The following is a 25,077-nucleotide window of genomic DNA, read 5'->3' as shown; positions in this document are numbered from 1 at the left end:
TTCTTTCACACACTTTACCAAACTCAGTCACCAACTTTTTGCAGTTTCTCACTCGAATCAGCCACCAGCGCTGTATCATCAGCAAACAACTGACTCACTTTCCAAGCTCTCTCATCCACAACAAACTGCATACTTGCCCCTCTCTCCAAAACTCCAAAACTCTTGCATTCACCTCCCTAACACCCCCATCCATAAACAAATTAAACAACCATGGAGACTTCATGCACCTCTGCCTGGGGAAAGGGGAGAAAGAATACTTCCCACGTATTCCATGTGTTGCAAAAGGTGAATAAAAGGGCAGGGAGTGAGGAGCTGGAAATCCTCCCAAGTTTTTCCTCTCCAAAAGAAAGAGAGAAGGGGAGCCAAGTGAGGATTTTCCCTCCCAGGTTCAATCCTCTGTTCTTTATGTTACCTCCCCTATTAGTCGCCATCTATGACATGCAAGGAATATGTGGGAAGTATTCTTTCTCCCCTATCCCCGGGGGATAGCACAAGTGGAGACCTAAATATATAGAAAAACAATGGCTTTGTATGTAGCATTTATGGGTCTGGAGAAGGCATATGATAGAGGTGATAGAGAGGAAAGTGATTGGTTCTCAGTGAATGTAGGTTTGCGGCAGGGGTGTGTGATGTCTCCATGGTTGTTTAATTTGTTTATGGATGAGGTTGTTAGGGAGGTAAATGCAAGAGTCTTGGAAAGAGGGGCAAGTATGAAGTCTGTTGGGGATGAGAGAGCTTGGGAAGTGAGTCAGTTGTTGTTCGCTGATGATACAGCGCTGGTGGCGGATTCATGTGAGAAACTGCAGAAGCTGGTGACGGAGTTTGGTAAAGTGTGTGGAAGAAGAAAGTTAAGAGTAAATGTGAATAAGAGCAAGGTTATTAGGTACAGTAGGGTTGAGGGTCAAGTCAATTGGGAGGTGAGTTTGAATGGAGAAAAACTGGAGGAAGTGAAGTGTTTTAGATATCTGGGAGTGGATCTGTCAGCGGATGGAACCATGGAAGCGGAAGTGGATCATAGGGTGGGGGAGGGGGCGAAAATTTTGGGAGCCTTGAAAAATGTGTGGAAGTCGAGAACATTATCCCGGAAAGCAAAAATGGGTATGTTTGAAGGAATAGTAGTTCCAACAATGTTGTATGGTTGCGAGGCGTGGGCTATGGATAGAGTTGTGCGCAGGAGGATGGATGTGCTGGAAATGAGATGTTTGAGGACAATGTATGGTGTGAGGTGGTTTGATCGAGTAAGTAACGTAAGGGTAAGAGAGATGTGTGGAAATAAAAAGAGCGTGGTTGAGAGAGCAGAAGAGGGTGTTTTGAAATGGTTTGGGCACATGGAGAGAATGAGTGAGGAAAGATTGACCAAGAGGATATATGTGTCGGAGGTGGAGGGAACGAGGAGAAGAGGGAGACCAAATTGGAGGTGGAAAGACGGAGTGAAAAGGATTTTGTGTGATCGGGGCCTGAACATGCAGGAGGGTGAAAGGAGGGCAAGGAATAGAGTGAATTGGAGCGATGTGGTATACAGGGGTTGACGTGCTGTCAGTGGATTGAATCAAGGCATGTGAAGCGTCCGGGGTAAACCATGGAAAGCTGTGTAGGTATGTATATTTGCGTGTGTGGACGTGTGTATGTACATGTGTATGGGGGGGGTTGGGCCATTTCTTTCGTCTGTTTCCTTGCGCTACCTCGCAAACGCGGGAGACAGCGACAAAGTATAAAAAAAAAAAAAAAAAAAAAAAAAAAAAAAAAAAAATGTTGGTAAGTTGCTAGAAGCAGTGAAATTTTTTTATCGAGGATGCAAAGCATGTGTACGAGTAGAAAGAGAGAAAAGTGATTGGTTCCCAGTGAATGTTGGTTTGTGGCAAGGGTGCGTGATGTCTCCATAGTTGTTTAATTTGTTTATAGATGGGTTTTTAGGGAGGTGAATGCAAGAGTTGTCGTTTGCTGATGATATAGCGCTGGTGGCTGATTCTGGTGAGAAACTGCAGAAGCTGGTGATTGATTTTGGTATTCAGAAAATTACTTATCTGAATACCCATTACCATACAATACCAATCACTTCCTCAGTGATGAATATCTTAAGTCAAGGAAAATACATCTTGTACTCAGGTATTTTGAACAATGTTGTAAGCCTCAGTAGTAGAGTAGAAATTATACAAAATTCAAATGGTAGTTAACGCATGAAAACAGGGATAGCTGATTGGAATATCTTGTGTCTAGGTTAGGCAAATGAAAGGAATAATTAATGAGTGCAGGATCAAAAGTAACATTAAAGCCCAATATGTCTCCAGGGCCTTGGTTATGAATCAGACTAGGATAGTGTGCTCCATTTGTACTAGGAATTAATGTACAAATGAAACCGACCCTGTGTTTTCTGAAACATATACATAAACAAAATGTGCATCAAGTAAAACTGAATATACTTTGTTTTGATCGAGTAAGTAATAATAGGGTAAGAGAGATGTGTGGTAATAAAAAGAGTGTGGTTGAAAGAGCAGAAGAGGGTGTTTTGAAATGGTTTGGTCACATGGAGAGAATGAGTGAGGAAAGACTGACCAAGAGGATATATGTGTCAGAGGTGGAGGGAACGAGGAGAAGTGGGAGACCAAATTGGAGGAGGAAAGAGGAGTGAAAAAGATTTTGAGTGATCAGGGCCTGAACATGCAGGAGGGTAGAAGGCGTGCAAGGAATAGAGTGAATTGGAACGATGTGGTATACCGGGGTCGACGTGCTGTCAATGGATTGTATCAGGGCATGTGAAGCGTCTGGAGTAAACCATGGAAAGTTCTGTGGGGCCTGGATGTGGAAAGGGAGCTGTGGTTTCAGTGCATTATTACATGACAGCTAGAGACTGAGTGTGAACGAATGGGCCTTTGTTGTCTTTTCCTAGTGCTACTTCACACACATGAGGGGGGAGGGGGTTGTTATTCCATGTGTGGTGGGGTGGCGATGGGAATGAATAAGGGCAGATAGTATGAATTATGTACATGTGTATATATGTATATGTCTGTATGTGTATATATATGTATACATTGAGATGTATAGGTATGTATATTTGCATGTGTGGACATGTATGTATATACATATGTATGTGGGTGGGTTGGGCCATTCTTTCGTCTGTTTCCTTGCGCTAACGCGGGAGACAGCAACAAAGCAAAATAATAAATAAATATACTTTGTTTTGTATACAGCAGGGGAAAGGTGTACAGAATTTAGACCAAAATCTGCAAAACCAGGTTCCTAAAATATATAAAATTCCAAAATTAGAACATTAATTGATTCCAAGGACTGGATTTTTTAATCTTGACCTGTAATAAAAAGTATAAGTTAAAGATTTTTTTTACTTTCACAATGTGAAATTTTTCTATTAGGAAATGGAGTGACCACCATAACACTGTTGTGAATGGAAACATGTTTACTTATTTCTGCTAAATAAGGGAATTCACTTTTCAAACTAATATGATGGAATCATGATGGGGCCCTGGTAAGACAATATAACTAACCCTGAGCATAAGGTAAAAACTATAACCAGATTATGCGTCAACCCGAGAGTGACCATGTCCTTGGACTCGAACTTGCAAATCATCCTTTCTCAAAGTGTGAATACTTCATAACCTAAACATTTCACAAAATAATTTGTTCCTAATACCTTCTGAAAATACAGATTTATCCCTGCAAGGGGTCTGAAATTGACATTTTACACTTCAGCTAAGTAATGGACTGCATTCTTTAGCAAGTACCCCTACAAGAAGCAAAGGATTCACGATATGCAATAACAGAATAATCAAGGAATATCAATTACTAAATTAGGACACCTGTTCATTATGATGGAATAAAGCTTTGCTTGATATCAACAACATAAGCTTATGGAATATTTAAGTACTGTACTTTAGTATTAAACCTAATGAAATAAAAAACCCCCACTAATCACTAATAAGATCATCAACAACCAACTTTCATTCTAAAGCCTAGAAACTGATAATCATTTGCATTACATTTCAGTATCTTGCTGGATTCTAAACTAATGCCATGTATAGGTAATAAAAATGCTGCTTCTCCATTTACAAATCACATTACTTCACATCACAAAAACCGCTTGTAAAACAGGTTTCACATTATCTTCAGACCTACGGTGAATAACCTGAATGGTTAATCAGTTGTCCTTAGCTGTAAGTATAACAATTAAAAGATGAAAATAGCTTTAAATGTTTGCGAGTATTTTCCTAGGTAATTTGTTCATTAAAATCTAATCAAGATCTTAGACTAATTTTATGTACGTATAGCCTTTGAAATTTTAGGAGATAATGCAGATTAAGAAAAAAATGTCATGTTTAGCATTTCGATTGCACTAGTGGTTAAAATAAATAAGGATGGGTGAAAAAACTATTTTTAAGAATATATTAGTACAATATACTAAAATGTTTAAAATCCAAGAATTCCTACCTTAAAGAGAAATAATTCATAATGATTCTTTTTCCTAGTATGTGAAATTAAAACAGTATCTTAAACAAGAACAAAGATTGTGTATGAGTTTTCAGGTGATACTAAAATACTGGTACATATATCTCCTTACGTCATTACCACTTTTAAAGCTGGCACAGCCTATGTACAGCAAAGTTCATTCTCATTAAAAGAACATTTTCTGTGAGTGCTGCTTTGACAGCCTAACTTTTAGTTGTGTTAATGCCACTCTGAACCAAAGCCATAAGCAGAGTCTGAGTCTGAATCAGCATTCATAGGGGGTGCTCCTGATATCTGTGGAGGGGTTGTGGTATCATCTGTAGGTGCAAGGGCAGAATGTGCTGAAACTGGACGATTCATCACAAAGTCACGTTCTTTCTTGGTTCTCCTCTTCTTGATGGGTCCAAACTTAGGGGGCGGCATTGATTTTGATTCTTTATCCTATAAAACAGTATAATTGTAAATTTCATGTCATACTTTCATTTTTCAAAGTATGTGAATAATCATCAGAGCACCCAACTACTGCTATGCTACTAGTATCCTTCACTTGTAACATTATCTATTAACTTAATACTATTCCACTTTATGAAACTTTACAATATAATACCCTTTTGTCACCATCTGACTAAACAATATCCAAAACTCAAAATGGTTTGCATATGCACATGAAAAATAGTTCTATAATATTAATTTTAAAATCAATATTCTCAAGTAAAAAATGCTCATATAATATTGGTACATTATATTACTGAACCATAAAAGAGAATACAATATTTTCAAAGTAAATTACAATTTTGCTCTTATAAATAAAAATAAAGAAATGAATAACAGTTTACTTAATTTAAGAGCCATTCAGCTGAAAATACACGGTTGAGGTATTACAGAACTAGGAGGTTATAATAGCAGCCAGTTAAGAAAATTATAAAAGAGCTGAAGATGATAAGCAAGTGGAAGAGGTACAACTACATAGTCTGGTTGGCAGATATACGGGAATGTTTACATAGTAAATCCTATGGTTTATACATCGTGTAATCAGTTGAACATAAGTGATGAATAGTTATAGTAACGTAGTATTTGTAATACAGAAAGTCTTCATCAGTTTGGTTTAATATGTGAGCACCTTTTGTACCCTGTGTTTTGTAGAAGACCTAGTTGGGTTCTTTTAAACTGAAATACCATAAAATTAGGAGAAGGGGGTATGTGATGAAGGTTTACAAGGCATGATTCAATCTCCAGACCAATGTTGGATTCAAATATATGAAATAAGCTACCTGAGGCATGCTTGGTTTGTTATCAGACTCGATGGAGCACATAAAAATGAAGTGTAAAGCAGGTATGGGTTAACAGAAATACAAAGAAATTGTGTGTAAGGTTACAGTGTTAGTTAAGGGAAATACTTTGAAATGACTCATTCATTTGGGAAACATGGATGATGTTCCCATGGATGATGATGGGTTGATAAAACAAAAAATAAATGAATAAGAGAGACAAACATAATTTGTGTAAGACAGCTAGCATCCTCAGTGGGAATAGTGATGGGATTCACCAGGTAGAGAGGACCTACTACTGTGAGGGGGATGAAGCATGTGCAGGATTCATTTGGGGAGGGCAGTGCAGAGATGTTTCTGTTGCGGCTACTCCCCAGAAGGGGAGTTCGCAAGGAGGGTGAGGCACTGGAGATAGAGATTTATAAATATACAAGCAACAAAAATATTAATACTTTTACAACAGGTGAGGATCAGGTAAAAAAAGTAGCATTTCAGCACGAAACTACATTTCAAACTTGGATGTATCATGCATGCCATCTACACTAGTACAGACAGATACATTTCTTCAGGACCAAACAGTGCAAAGGCTTCTGCTCAGTACATTTCATCATCTCATTCTAAATATCTAGACTAGCTTAAACGTATGAAAGACAGCAACCACCTATTGCTACAAGAACTCTTAATTCTTACCGAAAATTACTTGCAAACAATAGTTCTTAAATTCAAATATCACACCTTTTACCTTGTTTCTCCTTTTCTCTTACAAAACCTAGAGTGTTTCCAACAACTGTAATGAGCTAAGTGGGCCAACCTCTCTCCTACACTGTCCCCTCCCTTTTATATTTCAAGTATGGTATTTCCCTTCTAAAGCATTCTTTCCTCCACTTCCTCTGCTTTTCAGAGGTATAGCCTTATCTCCTCACTTACAGCAATGCACAATTTTTTTCCATCTTAATTTAAAATAGTACTACCTCTATTTGCCATGGCATATGATTATTCTCTGACGGGGCGTCTATCTCCCAGAGGTATTCCATCCTTTCTCTTATGATGTCTTTTATTCTTACCCTTCTAGCACCTCCCAAGGCATCTCTTTTCTTTTCCCTCTCCCTTGAGGCATCCTTTACCCATCCTTATTTTAATCACTGCATTCCCTCTTCTACCTTCATTTTTTCCAAAGGCATTTATCTCTACAATAGTATGCCTTGAATCCCCATCCAGGACCTAGAGATGAGCTTACTGCATCGGGAAGTGAGTCACTGGAGCCCCAGGCACGGTGTAGCCTTGCCTCAACATCACGGGACAGCAGATTATTGAAGGCCTCAGTTGTTTTTCGCACCTTCACATTCAGGGACCCGATGCGTAGAAATCCAGCCGCCTCTTTTACTGTGGGAGATAATATGGTCACAAGGTCATGTCAGCTGGGTAATAACTTGAATAAAACAAGTCAGACTGTTTAAAGCATAATGACAGAAGAAAATAAACCTGTATCACATCTGGTCAAATTAGTGGGGTCATAATATGAATATGTAGTAGAATGAAGGCTAAGCTATAAACTGGGAAAGAAAAATCTAACACTGTACAGTTAATATCAAGGATTATACACTTGCTGAATGGTAAAATATTTAGACCTTTTACCAACTTTTAGGTGCATTATACATAACAGCTAGAGACTGTGAACGAATATGGCCTTTGTTGTCTTTCCCTAGAGCTACCTTGCGCGCATGCGGGGGGAGGGGGTTGTCATTTCATGTGTCGCGGGGTGGCAACGGGAATGAATAAAGGCAGCAAGTATGAATTAGGTACATGTGTATATATGTATATGTCTGTGTATGTATATACAAGTGTATGTGGGTGGGTTGGGGCATTCTTTCGTCTGTTTCCTTGCGCTAACTTGCTAACGCAGGAGACAGCGACAAAGTATAATAAATAAAATAAATAGATAAACTAGATGAACAACTTTTTCAGACCGAAACCATTGTTCACATAAATTTCAGGGAAGTATTACAGTACATAAAGAATATTAGCATTAACATTTCTAAAGTATCTTGATTACTTAAAACATGCTTCTAAGAAAAAACACTCAGTTCATGAGGATACCATATACTTTATAGGTAAAGCTTTTACTAGTCTTATGGTCAAAATTCAGACCAAAAAATAATTTCATGATCACTTCCTGAGCTTCTAAGACTTGGAATCTTTAAATATGCAAAATTGCAAATTAATGAGACTTTTCCAGACCTGTTCCAACCCATCATGTTCTGTTCAAATAATAATGAAATAAGTTCACATCCAAAATCTACTTAACTTTTAATTTTCTTGAACCAATTTTATCAAGTTTTCCTTTACATGAAAAGTTGGTGTAATAACTGAGATTTAACCAAATATCTACTCTGATGTACAAAATATTAATTCTAATATCATTCCAGTATGGATAATCAAGGAAGACATCTATTCCATGACTTTGTGACCTTATTTAGTTTCAAAATTGTTTTGGGAAGAGCTGATTTTCTTTTTCATTGTCTATTGTTAGTGTCTCATTCTTTAACATGTTTCCATTTTTCATTCTAGTTAATAACTGAGGAGAATTCTGGGATCAAAATTATTATATACAGTGAATTACAAAGTATTAGGAAAACATGCCCTAATCAAAGTATGGGCAAAAGATGCCCCAATTCTTACACCCAATCTTGGGGTGTAGGGAAAAAAGGGACACATGGAATTCAAAAATTGAAAATGCTCCAAATAAACAATATTAAAGTTTAAAACTACTTTTATGAAGATTTATACCAGAAGAAAACATTTTGTGGATACCTTGACACTAGGAACGCATGTATGCTTTTGAGATTTTGAATTACTGGCTAGCAAATAATTGAGTGTCCAGGTTGCTGTCTATATTTATGAAATACTGTCCATATCTGAGTTATGCTGGGGCAGGATAGGACTCCTCCTCTGTTTCACTTCATTTATGGGTTAGTGAATTCATCCTATGAAGAAAAAGTTGTCACAATCTTCAAGATTCCTATGTTCCTGTTAAATGAAGTCTGGAGATATCAATGAATTTTTTGCTATGTGCTGAATCAATTGAAAAATCAATCTTTCAAGTGAAAATAAAAATTCTTCCACATTTCCATAGATATTTGTAGCATTCTCAAAGTTCCAACAACTTTTCCTTTCTAGGATAGAAACTGACACAAGTATAAAATTATCAAAATTATGTAAAGCAAGATGAAAACCAGGGAGAAAAGGTAGCAATGTAAAACACTGGAAGGTAGGCATAAGCTGCATAAGTGACAAAATGAGAGAACAATGTTGTATAGCTCAAGAGACTTTCACCAATAACCTGAGTATGCAGTCTGTTGGGGATGAGAGGGCCTGGAAAGTAATTCAATCGTTGTTCGCTGATGATACAGTACTAGTGGCTGATTTGAGTGACAAACTGCAGAAGGTGACTGAATTTGGATAAGCGTGTGAAAGGAAAAGTTGAGAGTAAATGCAAATAAGATCAGGGTTGAGGGACAAGTGAGTAGGGATGTAAGTTTGAATGGAGAAAAACTGAAGGAAGTGAAGTGTTTAGATATCTGGGAGTGGACTTGGCAGCAAATGGAGCCATCAAGGCGAAAGTGAGTCATAGGTTTGGGGAGGGGGCAAAGGTTATGGGAACGATGAAGAATGTGTGGAAAGAGAACGTTATCTTGGAGAGCAAAAATGGATATGTGTGAAAGAAAAGAAGTTCCAACAATATTATACGGTTGCAAGGCATGGGCTATATAGATAGGGTTGTACGGAGGAGAGTGGATGAGTTGGAAATGAAATGCTTGAGGACAATATGTAGTGTAAGGTGGTTTGAATAAGTAATGTAAGGGTAAGAGAGATGTGTGGAAATAAAAAGTGTGTGGTTGAGAGAACAAAAGAGGGTGTGTTGAAATGGTCTGGACATATGGAGAGAATGAGTAAGGAAATACTGACAAAGAAGATATGTGTCAGAGGTGGAGGGAATAATGAGAAGTGAGAGGCCATATTGGAGATAGAAGGATGGAGTGAAAAAGAATTTGAGTGATCGGGTCCTGAACATGCAGGATGGTGAGATGTGTTCCAGGAATAGAGTAAATTGGAATGATGTGGTATATGGGGGTCAACATGCTGTCAATGGACTGAACCAGGGCATGTGAAACGTATGTGGTAAATCATGGAAAGGTCAATGGGGCCTGGATGTGGATAGGGAGCTGTGGTTTTGATGCATTACACATAACAGCTAGAGAATGAGGGTGAATGAGTGTGACCTTCTTTTGTATGTTTTCCCGGTGCTACCTTGCTGACACAGGGGGTAGAGATGCTGTTTCCTGTGGGGTAGGTTGGGGTGGGGTGTCGCTGGGAATGGATGAAGGTAAGCAAGTATGAATTTGTCCATATGAGTATATATATATGTCTGTGTATGCATAGTATGTATATGCTGATATGTATATGTATGTGTATATATGTATATATGTGTGTATAAGAGTGGATGGGTATTCATTTGTTTCCAGGAACTACCTCACTGACGTGGGATACAGAAATCAAGTATGAGAGAGTATTGTTAAATTTTAGAGAGAATAAAAAGATGTTTTGGAAGGAGGTAAATAAAGTGCGTAAGACAAGAGAACAAATGGGAGCATCGGTGATGGGGTTTAATGGGGAGGCAATAACAAGTAGTGGTGATGTGAGAAGATGGAGTGAGTATTTTGAAGGTTTGTTGAATGTGTTAGATGATAGATAGAGTGGCAGATATAGGGTGTTTTGGTCGAGGTGGTGGGCGAAGTGAGAGGGTCAGGGAGAATGGTTTGGTAAACAGAGAAGAGGTAGTGAAAGCTTTGCGGAAGATGAAAGCCAGCAAGGCAGCGGGTTTGGATGGTATTGTAGCGGAATTTATATAAAAAAAAAAAGGGGGGGGGGGTGATGGTGTTGCTGACTGGTTGGTGAGGATATTGTGTATGTATGGCTCATGGTGAAGTGTCTGAGATTGGCGGAAAGCATGCATAGTGCCATTGTACGAAGGCAAAGGGGATAAAGGTGATGCTCAAATTACAGAGGTATAAGTTTGTTGAGTATTCCTGGGAAATTATATGGGAGGGTATTGACTGAGAGGATGAAGGCATGTACAGAGCATTAGATTGGGGAAGAGCAGTGTGGTTTCAGAAGTGGTAGAGGATGTGTGGATCAGGTGTTTGATTTGAAGAATATATGTGAGAAATATTTAGAAAAACAGATGGATCTATATGTGGCATTTATGAATCTGGAGAAGGCATATGATAGGTTGATAGAGATGCTTTTGAGAATATATGTGAGAAATATTTAGAAAAATAGATGGATCTATATGTGTCATTTATGAATCTGGAGAAGGCATATGATAGGTTGATAGAGATGCTTTGAGGAAGGTTTTAAGAGTATATGGTGTGGGAGGTAAGTTGCTAGAAGCAGCGAAAAGTTTTTATCAAGGATGTAAGGCATGTGTATGAGTAGGAAGAGAGGAAAAAGATTTGTTCCCAGTGAATGTCAGTTTGCGGCTGGGGGTTTGTAAAGTCTCAATGGTTGTTTAATTTGTTTATGGATGGGTGGTTAGGGAGGTGAATGCGAGAGTTTTGGAGAGAGGGGTGAGTATACAGGCTGTTGTGGATGAGAGAGCCTGGGAAGTGAGTCAGTTGTTTGCCAATGGTACAGCTCTAGTGGCTGATTCGGGTGAGAAACTGCAGAAGTTGGTGACTTAGTTTGGTAAAGTGTGTGAAAGAAGAAAGTTAAGAGTAAATGTGAATAAGAGCAAGGTTATTTGGTTCAGTAGGGTTGAGAGACAAGTTAATTGGGAGGTAAGTTTGAATGGAGAAAAACTGGAGAAAGTGATTTAGATATCTGGGAGTATACTTAGGAGCGGATGGAAACATGGAAGCGTATGATTGTTGAAGAATTTGTGGAAGGCAAGAACATTATCTCAGCAAAAATGGGTATGTTTGAAGGAATAGTAGTTTGCTTGGTGGTGGTGGAGTGTGTGTGGGGTGGGGGATTGATGAAGGCAGCAAGTATGGATATGTACATGTGTATATATGTATATGTCTGTGTAGGTATATGTATGTCTACGTTGAAATGTATATGTGCGTGTGTGGGTGTTTATGTGTGTGCATGTGGGTGGGTTGGGCCACTCCTCGTCTGTTTCCTTGCGGGAGATGGCGTTAAGTATAATAAAATAAAATGAATAAATATATATATATATATATATATATATATATATATATATATATATATATATATATATATATATATATATATACTCCACCCCACCCTACAGGAAACAGCATTGCATCCTCCTGCATCAGCAACGTAGTGCCAAAGAAACAGACGAAGAAAGGCCACATCCACTCACACTCACTCTCGAGCTGTCAAATGTAATGCAATGGAACCATAGCTATCCACATCAGGCCCTACAGACCTTTCCATGGTTTACCTTGGACATTTCACATGCCCTGGTTTGATCCAATGATTGCAAGTTGAACCCAGTATAGAACAGCATGCCTTGTATGTAAAAAATCACTGAAGTCTATGTCTAAAAATAAAACAGAAAGCTATTGAAAGACATAGAAAACACATTAGAACCATAATTTTTCTGGTGACATTTTACATATTTTGTAGAGTGAGACTAATGCCCTACTCTGTATGGTGACTGAACAAACGTGTAATTTTTTCAAGAATAAATTTAAACTCAACTGGCTTGCTATGCTGCTGTGGCAATCAACATAGTTTAATACTGTAACCAATCCTATTCTAATCTGACATATATCCTATCTAGGTGTCTACAACTGGTATTAAGAAACATGGTTTTCAACTGGCACTTATAATAATCTGTTCTCTTGGCTTGAATATTTTATCATGCCTTAACCAATTTACATCTGTCATTCTTGACTAAAAATTGGCTATTAACTATTTACATTTGTAATACACTAAGATAACATAGAGAAATATAAATATTAATCATCACACAAACTACAATTTTATCACACAACACTTCTAAATCTCATCCATCACCATATCAAACAAAACAACAATATTATATATTTCAAATAAAAACTCATGCAGAATTCTACAGAAAAACGTGATGTAAATGATAAACCAATAAAATATGAAAATGCATTAGAAAAAAATGTCAAATATACACAGTGGTAAGGAATGGTGGCAGCAGCACACAACCAAGCGGTGGCTACCTGTCTGAAGATCACCGCTGCCACAGCCTCGCCCAGACTGTGGCGTCGGGAGCTGCTGCTGCTGCCATGTCCCCGACCTGTCTTACGCTGCTGGTGACGACGGTGGTGGCGGTGACGGTGTAGCTGCTCTGAAGGTGGGGCAAGAGCATGATGGTGGTTGATGGGAACCAAAGGAGATGAGGCATGGACACACAACACCAGGTTAGCAGTTAGTTACTATCATTACAGGTGGTGGCTCAACAATGCATGGGGTGGTTAGAATATGGGGATACAAAGGATGGTTTTAACTGTACCTGGCCACTGCCAAATGGGTTATACAATTCATACAATGTGGCACAACTGTAAGAATGTGTTATGGCATCAGACTTCTAAATCAGCTATAGCTTAGAATCTGGGAGAAAGGTGACTTCCAGATGGGTTAGATAGGGTAAATTTAATGACAGCAATGCAGGTATGTGACTCCTATCTAGCTTTCACTGCTACACTGCATCATACAGAGTCTGTCTCATGTGTGATAATAATGTTCACAATCTTAAGCCAAAGATATTTACCACTGACAGTTAAGAAACTAAACAAAACTAGCTCACTTGGTTTACATATGGAACACAACATAGTCGAATTGACCATTAAAGACCAAATTCAAGCTACTCAAAAATTTAACTGAAATTCAACCTAAGCTTTTTGAGTATAATGAGAAACCTCATAAAGTCAAACTCAGATACTGAGAAATTCTGCTTATGGTGAGGTCATCAACTATTCCTGTTGGGAGAGTAAAAGCTACAGAACACTACATGTGATAAGTCTAGATTCTGGACAGGTTGATCCAAATGAGTCAAAGTTTTACTGAAGCCTGCAAGAAAATTCCAAAATGTCACAGAAGATGTGCAAAACCTCTTTGACGATGAAAATCCTGAAGCTTGCCAAATAATTCTTTGTTGAGGCACCACAAGGGTGTCATGGACATTCCCTTAGAGGGAACTAAGAAAGCTTATGCAGATGTGGACGATGCCATAAGATACACAAGAATTCACAAATGATGCCAATACAGTAAATTCCACAGACAAGGAGGCCAATGATCTTGAGGATTTAGATAAATGCCCATCCACTCTCCTGCCATTTCCCTGGGTACACTTGCAAAGTCAACAGAGCTGATCCAAGACTTTGCCTTAAAGCACAAGAACACTAAAAACACATTTTACTGGACTGATGACACTGAGGACTGAATCCCATACAGTCAAAATGAGCTTGCTAGACAGAGTATTATGGACTTTCTCCATTGCTAATCCCCAAGCTTCTTTCAAAGCCAATGTACAACATATGGTAGTACCATGTGAGATGCATCCCCAATGCAATACTGTGCTGGAAATGTGATGAGCTTTAAAGCCATGATGCAAAGTTAAATCTCACTCAAAAAGAAATAGTAAGAACAATAAAAGTTACACTTTCTCTGAACAAATGGAATGAAGATCTTTTAACACTGCATACATACACACAAACAGTAATCACACAGACTCCAAAATTGATCGTCTATTGTAATAAGTCTCAGGAACCTGTGTGTGACAGTTACACAGTGTTAACAAAGACCGTAAGGATCAAGCAAGGTGGTCTGGCCTTAGAAAAAAAAGCTACAGAAGAAAAGGATAGCAAAGCAAAGGCTCTCTCCCCACCCTCCAGGACATGCTGGATGGAAAACAGGAAGAAAAATTACCTTACAAAATTTTATAGGGAAGTCATACTGTAGAATGAGCATGAATATGTCATGCACCCCATCACCTACTACATGCATCCCTTCACATTTTGTTATAAGACAAGAGTAAGGTTAAACTTGAGCTCCAGCCCCTTGTCTTATCATGCCTATAACATTTCTGACGTTGAAGAATGACACAATAATTTTTACTTACTCTCTCACAGCAGGTGACATGGGTTATTCGCTGTTGGTATGTTACTGCAATGTGCCCAAGGAGAGATTAGTAGTTGAGAAGGGAGCAAGATATACCACTGTGTAGTGATGACTTAACAAATGATTTATTCAGCTCCAGAGAGTGACTAATGATGATTAAGTCTAATTTTTATGATATCTAAGGTGTTGCTCTGAACAACATTTTCTGGGAGCTTATTTCACGCATCAGTAATGTCATTGGTAAAGAAATATTTCTTACAGTTCAAATCAACTTGGTGACCTCGAAGTTTTAGGCCCAAGAATGGATCTCTGGGGAACCCCTCCAGTCAAGTGTGACCATGGTTATGATTCATCATTCATTATGCCTGCTTTCTATCACGTACCCAGGCTTCTATCTGATTTTCAGTTTGGCATTTACCAACAGGAAGCCGAGTTGCTTGTGCAAGATAAGGCATATAAAAAGAGTAGAAGCAAAACTTGCCTACAATCTGCATCAACATTTATGCCATTAATTGCTGAAGGGAATGTTCATTCTCAACTTAGAAGCCCAAGAAAAATCAGCTATCCTCAGTGCTGTCTCAGGAAAAACTGAGAGACTTGGCAGCTCTTAGCATGGAGTAGGTCATAATGAGGAGGATGCACAATGAAGATATCATGACGGTTTTTTCATGAGACAAATCATAGAAGAAATGTAAACATGACTGAACAAGCAGTAGGGTTAGGGAAGTTGAAGTCATTTTCATTTATGCTGATGAAATTAATCTTTATTTCTCTGTTTTGTACCTGGATGTCTGCTGTTACTGAATTAAGTGTTACAATTTTCAGGATACTTTACCTATCTTTTCTGAAGGCAAAATATCTGGGACCAGAGACTCCACATGGTCGCTACTGGATGTAAACTCAATATTTTTTCCCCACTCCATGACAAGCTTCTACAAAACTGCATTTACAGTGTTATATACTCATGTTTTTTTCCCTCTTAACATGAAGAAATGGTGGACCCACAATTAATCTGGTGTCAGGGGTCCAGTGTTAGCTTAACATGTCTAATAAGCACTCATGTGACAAGCTGTGTGACTTACCCAATCTTAAGAATATGCTTAACTCACATTTCAAGGCAGTTCCCCATATATTTGACTTATTGAGATTATGCTGCAGTTTTAATGTTTTACAGAAGAAAGCAATAATGTTCCAGGTTCACAGTGTTTTGGCATCCTCCCTACTCACTTAACACTTTACAGATCGTGGCATAAGTGATGAGCAAGGGGTTTTTAGGAAAGGTAGGGGATGTGTGGATCAGATTTTTGTAGTAAAGATGACTGTGGAAAAGAATTTTGTGAAAGGTAAGAACTTGTATGCACAGGTTTTATGAATCTGGAGAAAGCAAGACAGAATTGAGTGGAAAACTTTGTGGGATGTGTTAAGGCTGTACGGTACAGGGGAAATTGCTGAATGGTGTAAAAGCCTTCTATAGAGGAGCAAATGCATGTGTAAGAGTGGATGAAGAGCTGAGCACAAGTTTTGGGATACGTGTAGGTGTGAGGCAGGGCTATATGATGTCACTGTGGAAGGTATTAAGAGTATATGGTGTGGGAGGCAAGTTGCTAGAAGCAGTGAAAGTTTTTATCGAGAATGTAATGCATGTATACGAGTAGGAAGAGAGGAAAGTGATTGGTTCCCAGAGAATGTTGATTTGCAACAGGGGTGTGTAATGTCTCCATGGTTGTTTAATTTGTTTATGGATGGGGTTGTTACAGATGTGAATGCAAGAGTTTTGGAGAGAGGGGCATGTATGCAGTCTGTTGTGGTTTAAGAGGGCTTGGGAAGTGAGTCAGTTGTTGTTTGCTGATGATACAGCGCTGGTGGATGATTTGGGTAAAAAACTGCAGAAACTGGTGACTAAGTTTGGTAAAGTGTGTGAAAGAAGAAAGCTGAGAGTAAAAGTGAATAAGAGCAAGATTATTAGGTACAGTAAGGTTGAGGGACAAGTGAATTGGGAGGTAAGTTTGAATGGAGAAAAACTGGAGGAAGTGAAGTGTTTTAGATATCTGGGAGTGGATTTGGCAGCAGATGGAACCATGGAAGCGGAAATGGGTCACAGGGTGGGGGAGGGGGCGAAGGTTCTGGGAACGTTGAAGAATGTGTGGAAGGCGAGAATGTTATCTTGGAGAGTAAAAATGGGTATGTTTGAAGGAATAGTGGTTCCAACAATGTTATATGGTAGCGAGGCGTGGGCTATAGATAGGGTTGTGCGCAGGAGGGTGGATGTGTTGGAAATGAGATGTTTGAGGACAGTATGTGGTTCGAGGAGGTTTGATCGAGTAAGTAATGAAAGGGTAAGAGGGATGTGTGGTAATAAAACGAGTGTTTGGTCACATGGAGAGAATGAGTGAGGAAAGATTGACAAAGAGGATATATGTGTCAGAGATGGACAGAAAGAGGAGAAGTGGGAGACCAAATGGAGGTGGAAGGATGGAGTGAAAAAGATTTTGAGTGACCGGGGCCTGAACATGCAGGAGGGTGAAAGGCATGCAAGGAATAGAGTGAATTGGAATGACGTGGTATACCAAGGTTGACGTGCAGTCAATGGATTGAACCAGGGCATGTGAAGTGTCTGGAAAGTTCTGTGGGGCCTGGATGTGGAAAGGGAGCTGTGGTTTCGGTGCATTATTACATGACAGCTAGAGACTGAGTGTGAGCAAATGGGGCCTTTGTTGTCTTTTCCTAGCGCTACCTCGCGCACATGAGGGGGGAGGGGGTTGTTACTCTATGTGTGGTGGGGTGGCGATGGGAATGAATAAAGGCAGAAAGTATGAATTATGTACACGTGTATATATGTATATGTCTGTGTGTGTATATATGTGTACATTGAGATGAATAGGTATGTATATTTGCGTGTGTGGACGTGTATGTATATACATGTGTATGTGGGTGGGTTGGGCCATTCTTTAGTCTGTTTCCTTGCGCTACCTCGCTAACGCTGGAGACAGCGACAAAGCAAAATAAATAAATAAATAAATAAATATATATATGTATACATTGAAATGTATAGGTATGTATATGTGCGTGTGTGGATGTCACTGTCTCCCGCGTTAGCAAAGTAGCACAAGGAAGCAGACGAAAGAATGGCCCAACCCACCCACATAAACATGTATATACAAATACGTTCACACGCACATATACATACCTATATATCTCAATGTATACATATATATACACACACAGACGTACATATAAACACAGGTACATAATTCATACTGTCTACCCTTATTCATTCCTGTCGCCACCCCACCACACATGAGATGAAAACCCCTCCCCCTGCAAGTGTGTGAGGTAGTGCTAGGAAAAGACAACAAAGGCCACATTCATTCACACTCAGTCTCTAGCTGTTATGTATAATGCACCGAAACCACAGCTCCCTTTCCATATCCAGGTCCCATAAAATTTTCCATGGTTTACCCCAGACGCTTCACATGCCCTGGTTCAATCCACTGACAGCATGTCGACCCCGGTATACCACATCGTTCCAATTCACTCTATTTCTTGCACGCCTTTCACCCTCCAGCATGTTCAGGCCCCGATCACTCAAAATCTTTTTCATTCCATCTTTCCACCTCCAATTTGGTCTCCCACTTCTCCTCGTTCACTCCACCTCTGACACATATATCCTCTTTGTCAATCTTTCCTCACTCATTCTCTTCATGTAACCAAAACCATTTCTAAACACCCTCTTCTGCTCTCTCAACCACACCCTTTTTATTACCACACATCTCTCTTACCATATTATTACTTACTCGATCAAACCACCTCACACCACATATTGTCCTCAAACATCTCATTTCCAGCACATCCACCCTCCTCTGCACAACTCTACCTATAGCCCACGCCTCGCAACCATATAGCATTGTTGGAACCACTATTCCTTCATACATACCCATTTTTGCTTTCCATGATAACGTTCTCGACTTCCACACATTTTTCAACGCTCCCAGAACTTTCGCCCCCTCCCCTACCCTATGATTCACCTCTGCTTCCTTGGTTCCATCCGCTGCCAAATCCACTCCCAGATATCTAAAACACTTCACTTCCTCCAGTTTTTCTCCATTCAAACTTACCTCCCAATTGACTTGTCCCTCAACCCTACTGTACCTAATAACCTTGCTCTTATTCAAATTTACTCTCAGCTTTCTTCTTTCACACTTTTTTTTTTTCCCAAAAGAAGGAACAGAGAAGGGGGCCAGATGAGGATATTCCCTCAAAGGCCCAGTCCTCTGTAAGACAAGAGAACAAATGGGAACATTGGTGAAGGGGCCTCATAGGGAGGTAATAACAAGTAGTAGTGGTGATGTGAGAAGATGGAGTGAGTATTTTGAAGGTTTGTTGAATGTGTTAGATGATAAGAGTGGCAGATATAGGGTGTTTTGGTCGAGGTAGCGTGCGAAATGAGAGGGTCAGGGAGAATGGTTTGGTAAACAGAGAAGAGGTAGTGAAAGCTTTGCGTAAGATGAAAGCCAGCAAGGCGGCGCGTTTGGATGGTATTGCAGTGGAATTTATTAAAAAAAGGGGGTGACTGTGTTGTTAATTGGTTGATATGGATATTCTATGTATGTATGTTTCATGGTGAAGTGCCTGAGGATTGGTGGAATGCTTGCATAGTGCCATTGTACAAAGGCAAAGGGGATAAAGGTGAGTGTTCAAATCATAGAGGTATAAGTTTGTTGAGTATTCCTGGGAAATTATATGGAAGGGTATTGATTAAGAGGGTGAAGGCATGTACAGAGCATCAGATTGGGGAAGAGCAGTGTGGTTTCAAAAGTGGTAGAGGATGTGTGGATCAGGTGTTTGCTTTGAAGAATGTGAGAAATACTTAGAAAAACAGACAGATTTTTATGTAGCATTTATGGATCTGGATAAGGCATATGATAGGGTTGTTAGAGATGCTTTGTGGAAGGTATTAAGAGTATACGTTTTGGGAGGTAAGTTGCCAGAAGCAGAGAAAAGTTTTTACTAAGGATGTAAGGCACGTGTATGAGTAGGTAGAGAGAAAAGTGACTGGTTCCAAGTGAATGTTAGTTTGCGGCAAGGGTGCGTGATGTCTCCATGGTCGTTTAATTTGTATATGGATGAGTTGCTTAGGGACGTGAATGCAAGAGTTTTGGAGAGAGGGGCAAGTATGCAGTCTGTTTTGGATGTAAGGGCTTGGGCAGTGAGTCAGTTGTTGTTTGCTGATGATACAGCGCTGGTGGCCGATTTGGGTGAGAAACTGCAGAAGCTGGTGAGAGTAAATATGAATAAGAGCAAGGTTATTTGGTTCAGTAGGGTTGAGGGACAAGTAAATTTGGATGTAAGTTTGAATGGAGAAAAACTGGAGGAAGTTAAGTGTTTTAGATATCTGGGAGTGGATTTAGCAGCGGATGGAACCGTGGAAGTGGAAGTGATTCACAGGGTGGGGGATGGGGTGAAAGTTCTGGGGGCGTTGAAGAATGTGTGGAAGGTGAGAAAGTTATCTCGAAGAGCAAAAATGGGTAGGTTTGAAAGAACAATGGTTCCAACAATGTCATATGGTTGTGAGGCATGGGCTACTGACAGGGTTGTGTGGAGAAGGATGGATGTGTTGGAAATGAAATGTTTGAGGACAATATGTGGTGTGAGGTGGTTTGAGCTAGTAAGTAATGAAAGGGCAAGAGAGATTTTTATTTATCTATTCATTATTCTTTGTCGCTGTCTCCCGCATTAACGAGGTAGTGCAAGGAAACAGACGAAAGAATGGCCCAACCCACCCACATACACATGTATATACATATACGTCCACACACAGACATATACATCTCAGTGTATACATATATATACACACACAGACATACACATATATACACATGTACATAATTCATACTGTCTGCCCTTATTCATTCCCGTCACCAACCCGCCACACATGAAATGACAACCCCCTCCCCCTGCATGTGCGCGAGGTAGCACTAGGAAAAGACAACAAAGGCCACATTCGTTCACACTCAGTCTCTAGCTGTCATGTATAATGCACCAAAAGAGAGATGTGAGGTGAAAAGAAAAAGAGTGTGGTTGAGAGAGCAGAAGAGGGTGTGTTGAAATGGTTTGGTCACATGAAGAGAATGAGTGAGGAGAGAGTAACAAAGAGGATATGTGTCAGAGGTGAAGGGAACAAGGAGAAGCGGGAGACCAAATTGGAGGTGTAAGGGTGGAGTGAAAAAGATTTTGAGCGATCGGGGCCTGAACATAGAGGAGGGTGAAAAGCATGCAAGAAATAGAGTGAATTGGAACAATGTGGTATACCGGGGATAACGTGCTGTCAATGGATTGAACCAGGGCATGTGAAGCATATGGGGTAAACCATGGAAAGTTTTGTAGGGCCTGGATGTGGAAATCGTGCAAGGAATAGAGTGAATTGGAACAATGGTATACCGATGTAGACCTGCTGTCAATGGATTGAACCAAGGCATGTGAAGCATCTGGGGTAAACCATGCAAAGTTTTATAGGGCCTGGATGTGGAAAGGGAGCTGTGGTTTTGGTGCATTTCACATGACTGCTACAGACATAGTGTGAACAAATGTGGGCTTTTTTTGTCTTATCCTTATGCTACCTCATGCGTGCACAGAGGGGGGGATGCTATTTCATATGTGGCAGGGTGGCGACGGAAATGATGAAGGCAGCAAGTGTGGATGTGTACATGTGTATATATATGTATATGTCTGTTCCCTGGGGATAGGGGAGAAAGAATACTTCCCACGTATTCCCTGCGTGTCGTAGAAGGCGACTAAAAGGGGAGGGAGCGGGGGGCTGGAAATCCTCCCCTCTCGTTTTTTTTTAATTTTCCAAAAGAAGGAACAGAGAATTGGGCCAGGTGAGGGTATTCCCTCAAAGGCCCAGTCCTCTGTTCTTAACGCTACCTCGCTAATGCGGGAAATGGCGAATAGTTTGAAAGAAAGAAAGAAAAGTCTGTGTATGTGTATATGTACGTATACGTTGAAATGTATGAGTACGTATATGTGCCTGTGTGGGTGTTTATGTATATACATGTGTATGTGGGTGGGTTGGGCCATTCTTTCGTTTGTTTCCTTGCGCTACCTCGCTAACGCGGGAGACAGCGACTAAGTATAATAAATAAAAATTAATATATATATATATATATATATATATATATATATATATATATATATATATATATGGATAGACTGATAAGATAGATGAAAGCAAAACTAGGGAAAAGGGGTGTAGATATGGAGTGTGGTAATGAGATATGGTTTCTTGTGGCAAGCCTGTTTGCGAATGATACTGTGTTGTTTGCAGCGAGTGATGAGGAGTTGCAAAAGGTTGTAAGTGTATTTCATGATGTAAGTGGAGGGGATTGAGGGTAAATGCAAGTAAAGGTTAAGTAGTGGTGTTTGAAAGCAAATGGAATGAATGTGTAGATTGTGCAAAACCATAGAGTGAAAGAAAGTGTGCTAAATTGTGCTATGGATACATGGACAAAAAAGACTAGAAGAATTGAGGGAATTTAAGTACCTGGGAGTTGTCTTGGGTACTTAAGTGTGGTGATATGGAAGGAGAGATAAGGGAGAGAGCAGGAAAGGGTAGAGGAGTCATTGGGTCCCTTATTAGAATAATGAACGGTAGAGGCATAAGTATGGACGTGATGAGAGGATTAAGGGACAGCATAGTCCTCCTAACCCTGACTTATGCAGCTGAAAAATGGAGGTGGAATGAGGCACAGAGGTCAAGAATCCAGACTGTGGAAATGAGCTATTTGAGAAGAGCACAGGTGGTGTGACAAGAGAGAATGAAGAGAGAAATGAAAGGGTGTACGAGAGATGTGGTATGGCAAGGAATGTAAAGGGAATTAATTGTGGAGTGGTAGAATGAGTGAAACGTAGTACTTTGGGGGGGTTTGGGCATGTGAAAAGAATGCAAGACTGGGAGTTTACAAGGAGGGTGTATGATAGTACAATTAAAGGAGATGGTGTGAGTGTGAGACTACCTGTGACATGGGCAAACAGGGTGGAGGAATACTGGAGGGTGAGAGAAACAGGAAGAATGCATGGAATGGTGTATGCAAGGGAGGCATGTAAGGACAGGGACAAGTGGAGACTTTTGCTGTGGCCACCCCTTAATGGGTGTTCCCGGAGGGAACGGGCATCAGAGATATAGACAGACAGACAGATCGTCTTATTGAGATAACAGGGCACATACTTTTCCCTTTAAATGTTAGCATATGGAATCATTGTTTATGGGACTGATTCTGAAGAAGAAAGAATGGTACTACAGAATAAAGAATGGTACAAGAATTTTGAGAATTATGCTGTTGACCAGTAAGGTGACACTATGCAATGTATGGAGACAATTGGCATTCAAGGAACATTCAAAATTTACCATGAATAAAAAATCAAAGAACACCCGCACGCACACACAAGGGGCAACACAAGTGCACAAACAGTAATTAAACACAAAATTTTTCATATGAAAATGTACCCAGAACTTTCGTGTTAATGATACATAGCTTCTTTGATAACAGAACACATCATCACCCTAACAGTACCAATTTTACTACAACTTTCAATCCTGAAAATAAAGGAAAACATGTCACTGTAATAGTGAGTTGCACCAAACTAAAAATTCTGATGATCAAATAATGCACTGGGTGAAGAAAGCATGTGTGGTTGGCTGAGCAAGCAGATGTGTGTGGTGTGGGTGCAATGCACAGCCAGTATTGACGTTCCTACCTGAAACAGCTTTTCCAATAAGACCTCATATAGTCTGACTGTGGAAAAATTCAACATTTAGTATATATGGTCTCTTATTTGTATGACTTTTTGAAACAGAGTACTAATGTTTCCATTGCAATATGCAGTCATGTATCACTCATAGGCCCAGGCAGCATGAAATATAAGTGTGCCTACACACAAAACCACACATACAACATGATGGCAAGGACAAGCTCCATGCTGATGATAGTTCGTCATATCACTCCAATAAGGATACTGAATGCCACTAGGGTTGGTGTTTAGGGTTTGTAAGGTACACATACTAATGCCTAAAAGTGTTGCAACAGTCTTGAGGTAAACAACCAAAACTTCACTAGTTTTCCCAACAATGACTGTTACAATCTAATAAAATCACATCACACTAACTAAAAAATTAGTAGCATTATCTTGGATCACCACAAACAGTCTACACTAAAGAATCGGGTGTAGAGATATGGGTGGTAGGGTATATTGACAGAGATCACGAGGTAAGGGTGGATGTGAGCCAGGTGAAGAGACTGGAGACATCACTGTCGGGGCTGTCCAGGTCCTCCAGATCATCCTTTTGGGTCCTGACCAGTGCCTCCTGCCGGGTGCGTTCTGACCAGGGGTACACACATCATACCCTCAGATGACACTAGCACTTGCATAGTGTTACAACTTGAAACCCACTATTTAATTAGTATATACCACTGTAAATATAAAGTATCAAATACAGCTGTATAACTGAAGTACTAAGATAAGTTTAAAACCTGAAAAGAAACAAAATGGGACAAATGATTTCTATTTCAACATCCAGTGATTTCTGAAGCAGCAACATACTGGAAATTCACTGGAAACTTCCAAAAGATTATAAGGGTAAGATATCAAAATACTAAACATCCTGTTGAAGTCTATGCCTAAACATGGATGGAGTCAATGTTTTTACATATCACAACTATTAGCATACTTATTCCATGGATCAGTTGCCCTCTGATTCTATCATACATTCCTCAAATTTCTATTTCTGGTAATTTACTGTGTATTATGACTTAATAAAGTCTGTAGTTGTTGCTGCAGATGGATTTGTCTATCAGGGGTAAACAGTATCTCCAGCAGTGTTATATAAGCTTTCCCCTGCCAGAAAAAGGAATCCTTGGGAAAAGTAGCAACACATCCTAGCTACTACTACCCACATCTGAACTCTAAAGCAGCTGCAGTGACTTCCTCTGCAATAACAACAGATAGTTACGTATAATTCCTCCAGCAACATCAACCTCCTGCTGATAGGTAATCCTCCCTCTTGTGGACACAAGAACCCCAGCAATCAAAGGTCCCTGTCGATGAGATAAAGCACCAGCAGCATGAAGTATAACTTCAAAATAAAGGGAGAGTTCTCTATAAGCAGAGGCAGTTGTTTAATCAGCAGCAGGTACCCCTGCAGCAGTAAGGAATACTCCTTTAACAACAAAAG

The 25,077-nt window shown here is 39.8% G+C and overlaps 1 protein-coding gene across 1 annotated transcript in view; it reads right to left on the bottom strand.

The window, feature by feature from the left end:
• Positions 1–4,050: 4,050 nt before the first annotated feature.
• The window catches only part of LOC139759168 (uncharacterized), a 41,805-nt gene continuing 20,778 nt past the window's right edge, over positions 4,051–25,077 (bottom strand). The window contains exons 5-6 of the mRNA XM_071681213.1: positions 6,964–7,109; positions 4,051–4,899 (exon numbers count right to left, since the gene is read on the bottom strand). Coding sequence (XP_071537314.1) covers positions 4,678–4,899; positions 6,964–7,109 — 368 coding nt within the window. The 3' untranslated portion in view covers positions 4,051–4,677. The remainder of the gene's footprint in view (positions 4,900–6,963; positions 7,110–25,077) is intronic.

This window comes from Panulirus ornatus, chromosome 32 (assembly GCF_036320965.1).
Source record: "Panulirus ornatus isolate Po-2019 chromosome 32, ASM3632096v1, whole genome shotgun sequence".
Classification (NCBI taxonomy): domain Eukaryota; kingdom Metazoa; phylum Arthropoda; class Malacostraca; order Decapoda; family Palinuridae; genus Panulirus; species Panulirus ornatus.
Note: the sequence above shows the minus strand (reverse complement) of the source record. Positions and strands in the feature narration are given on the sequence as shown.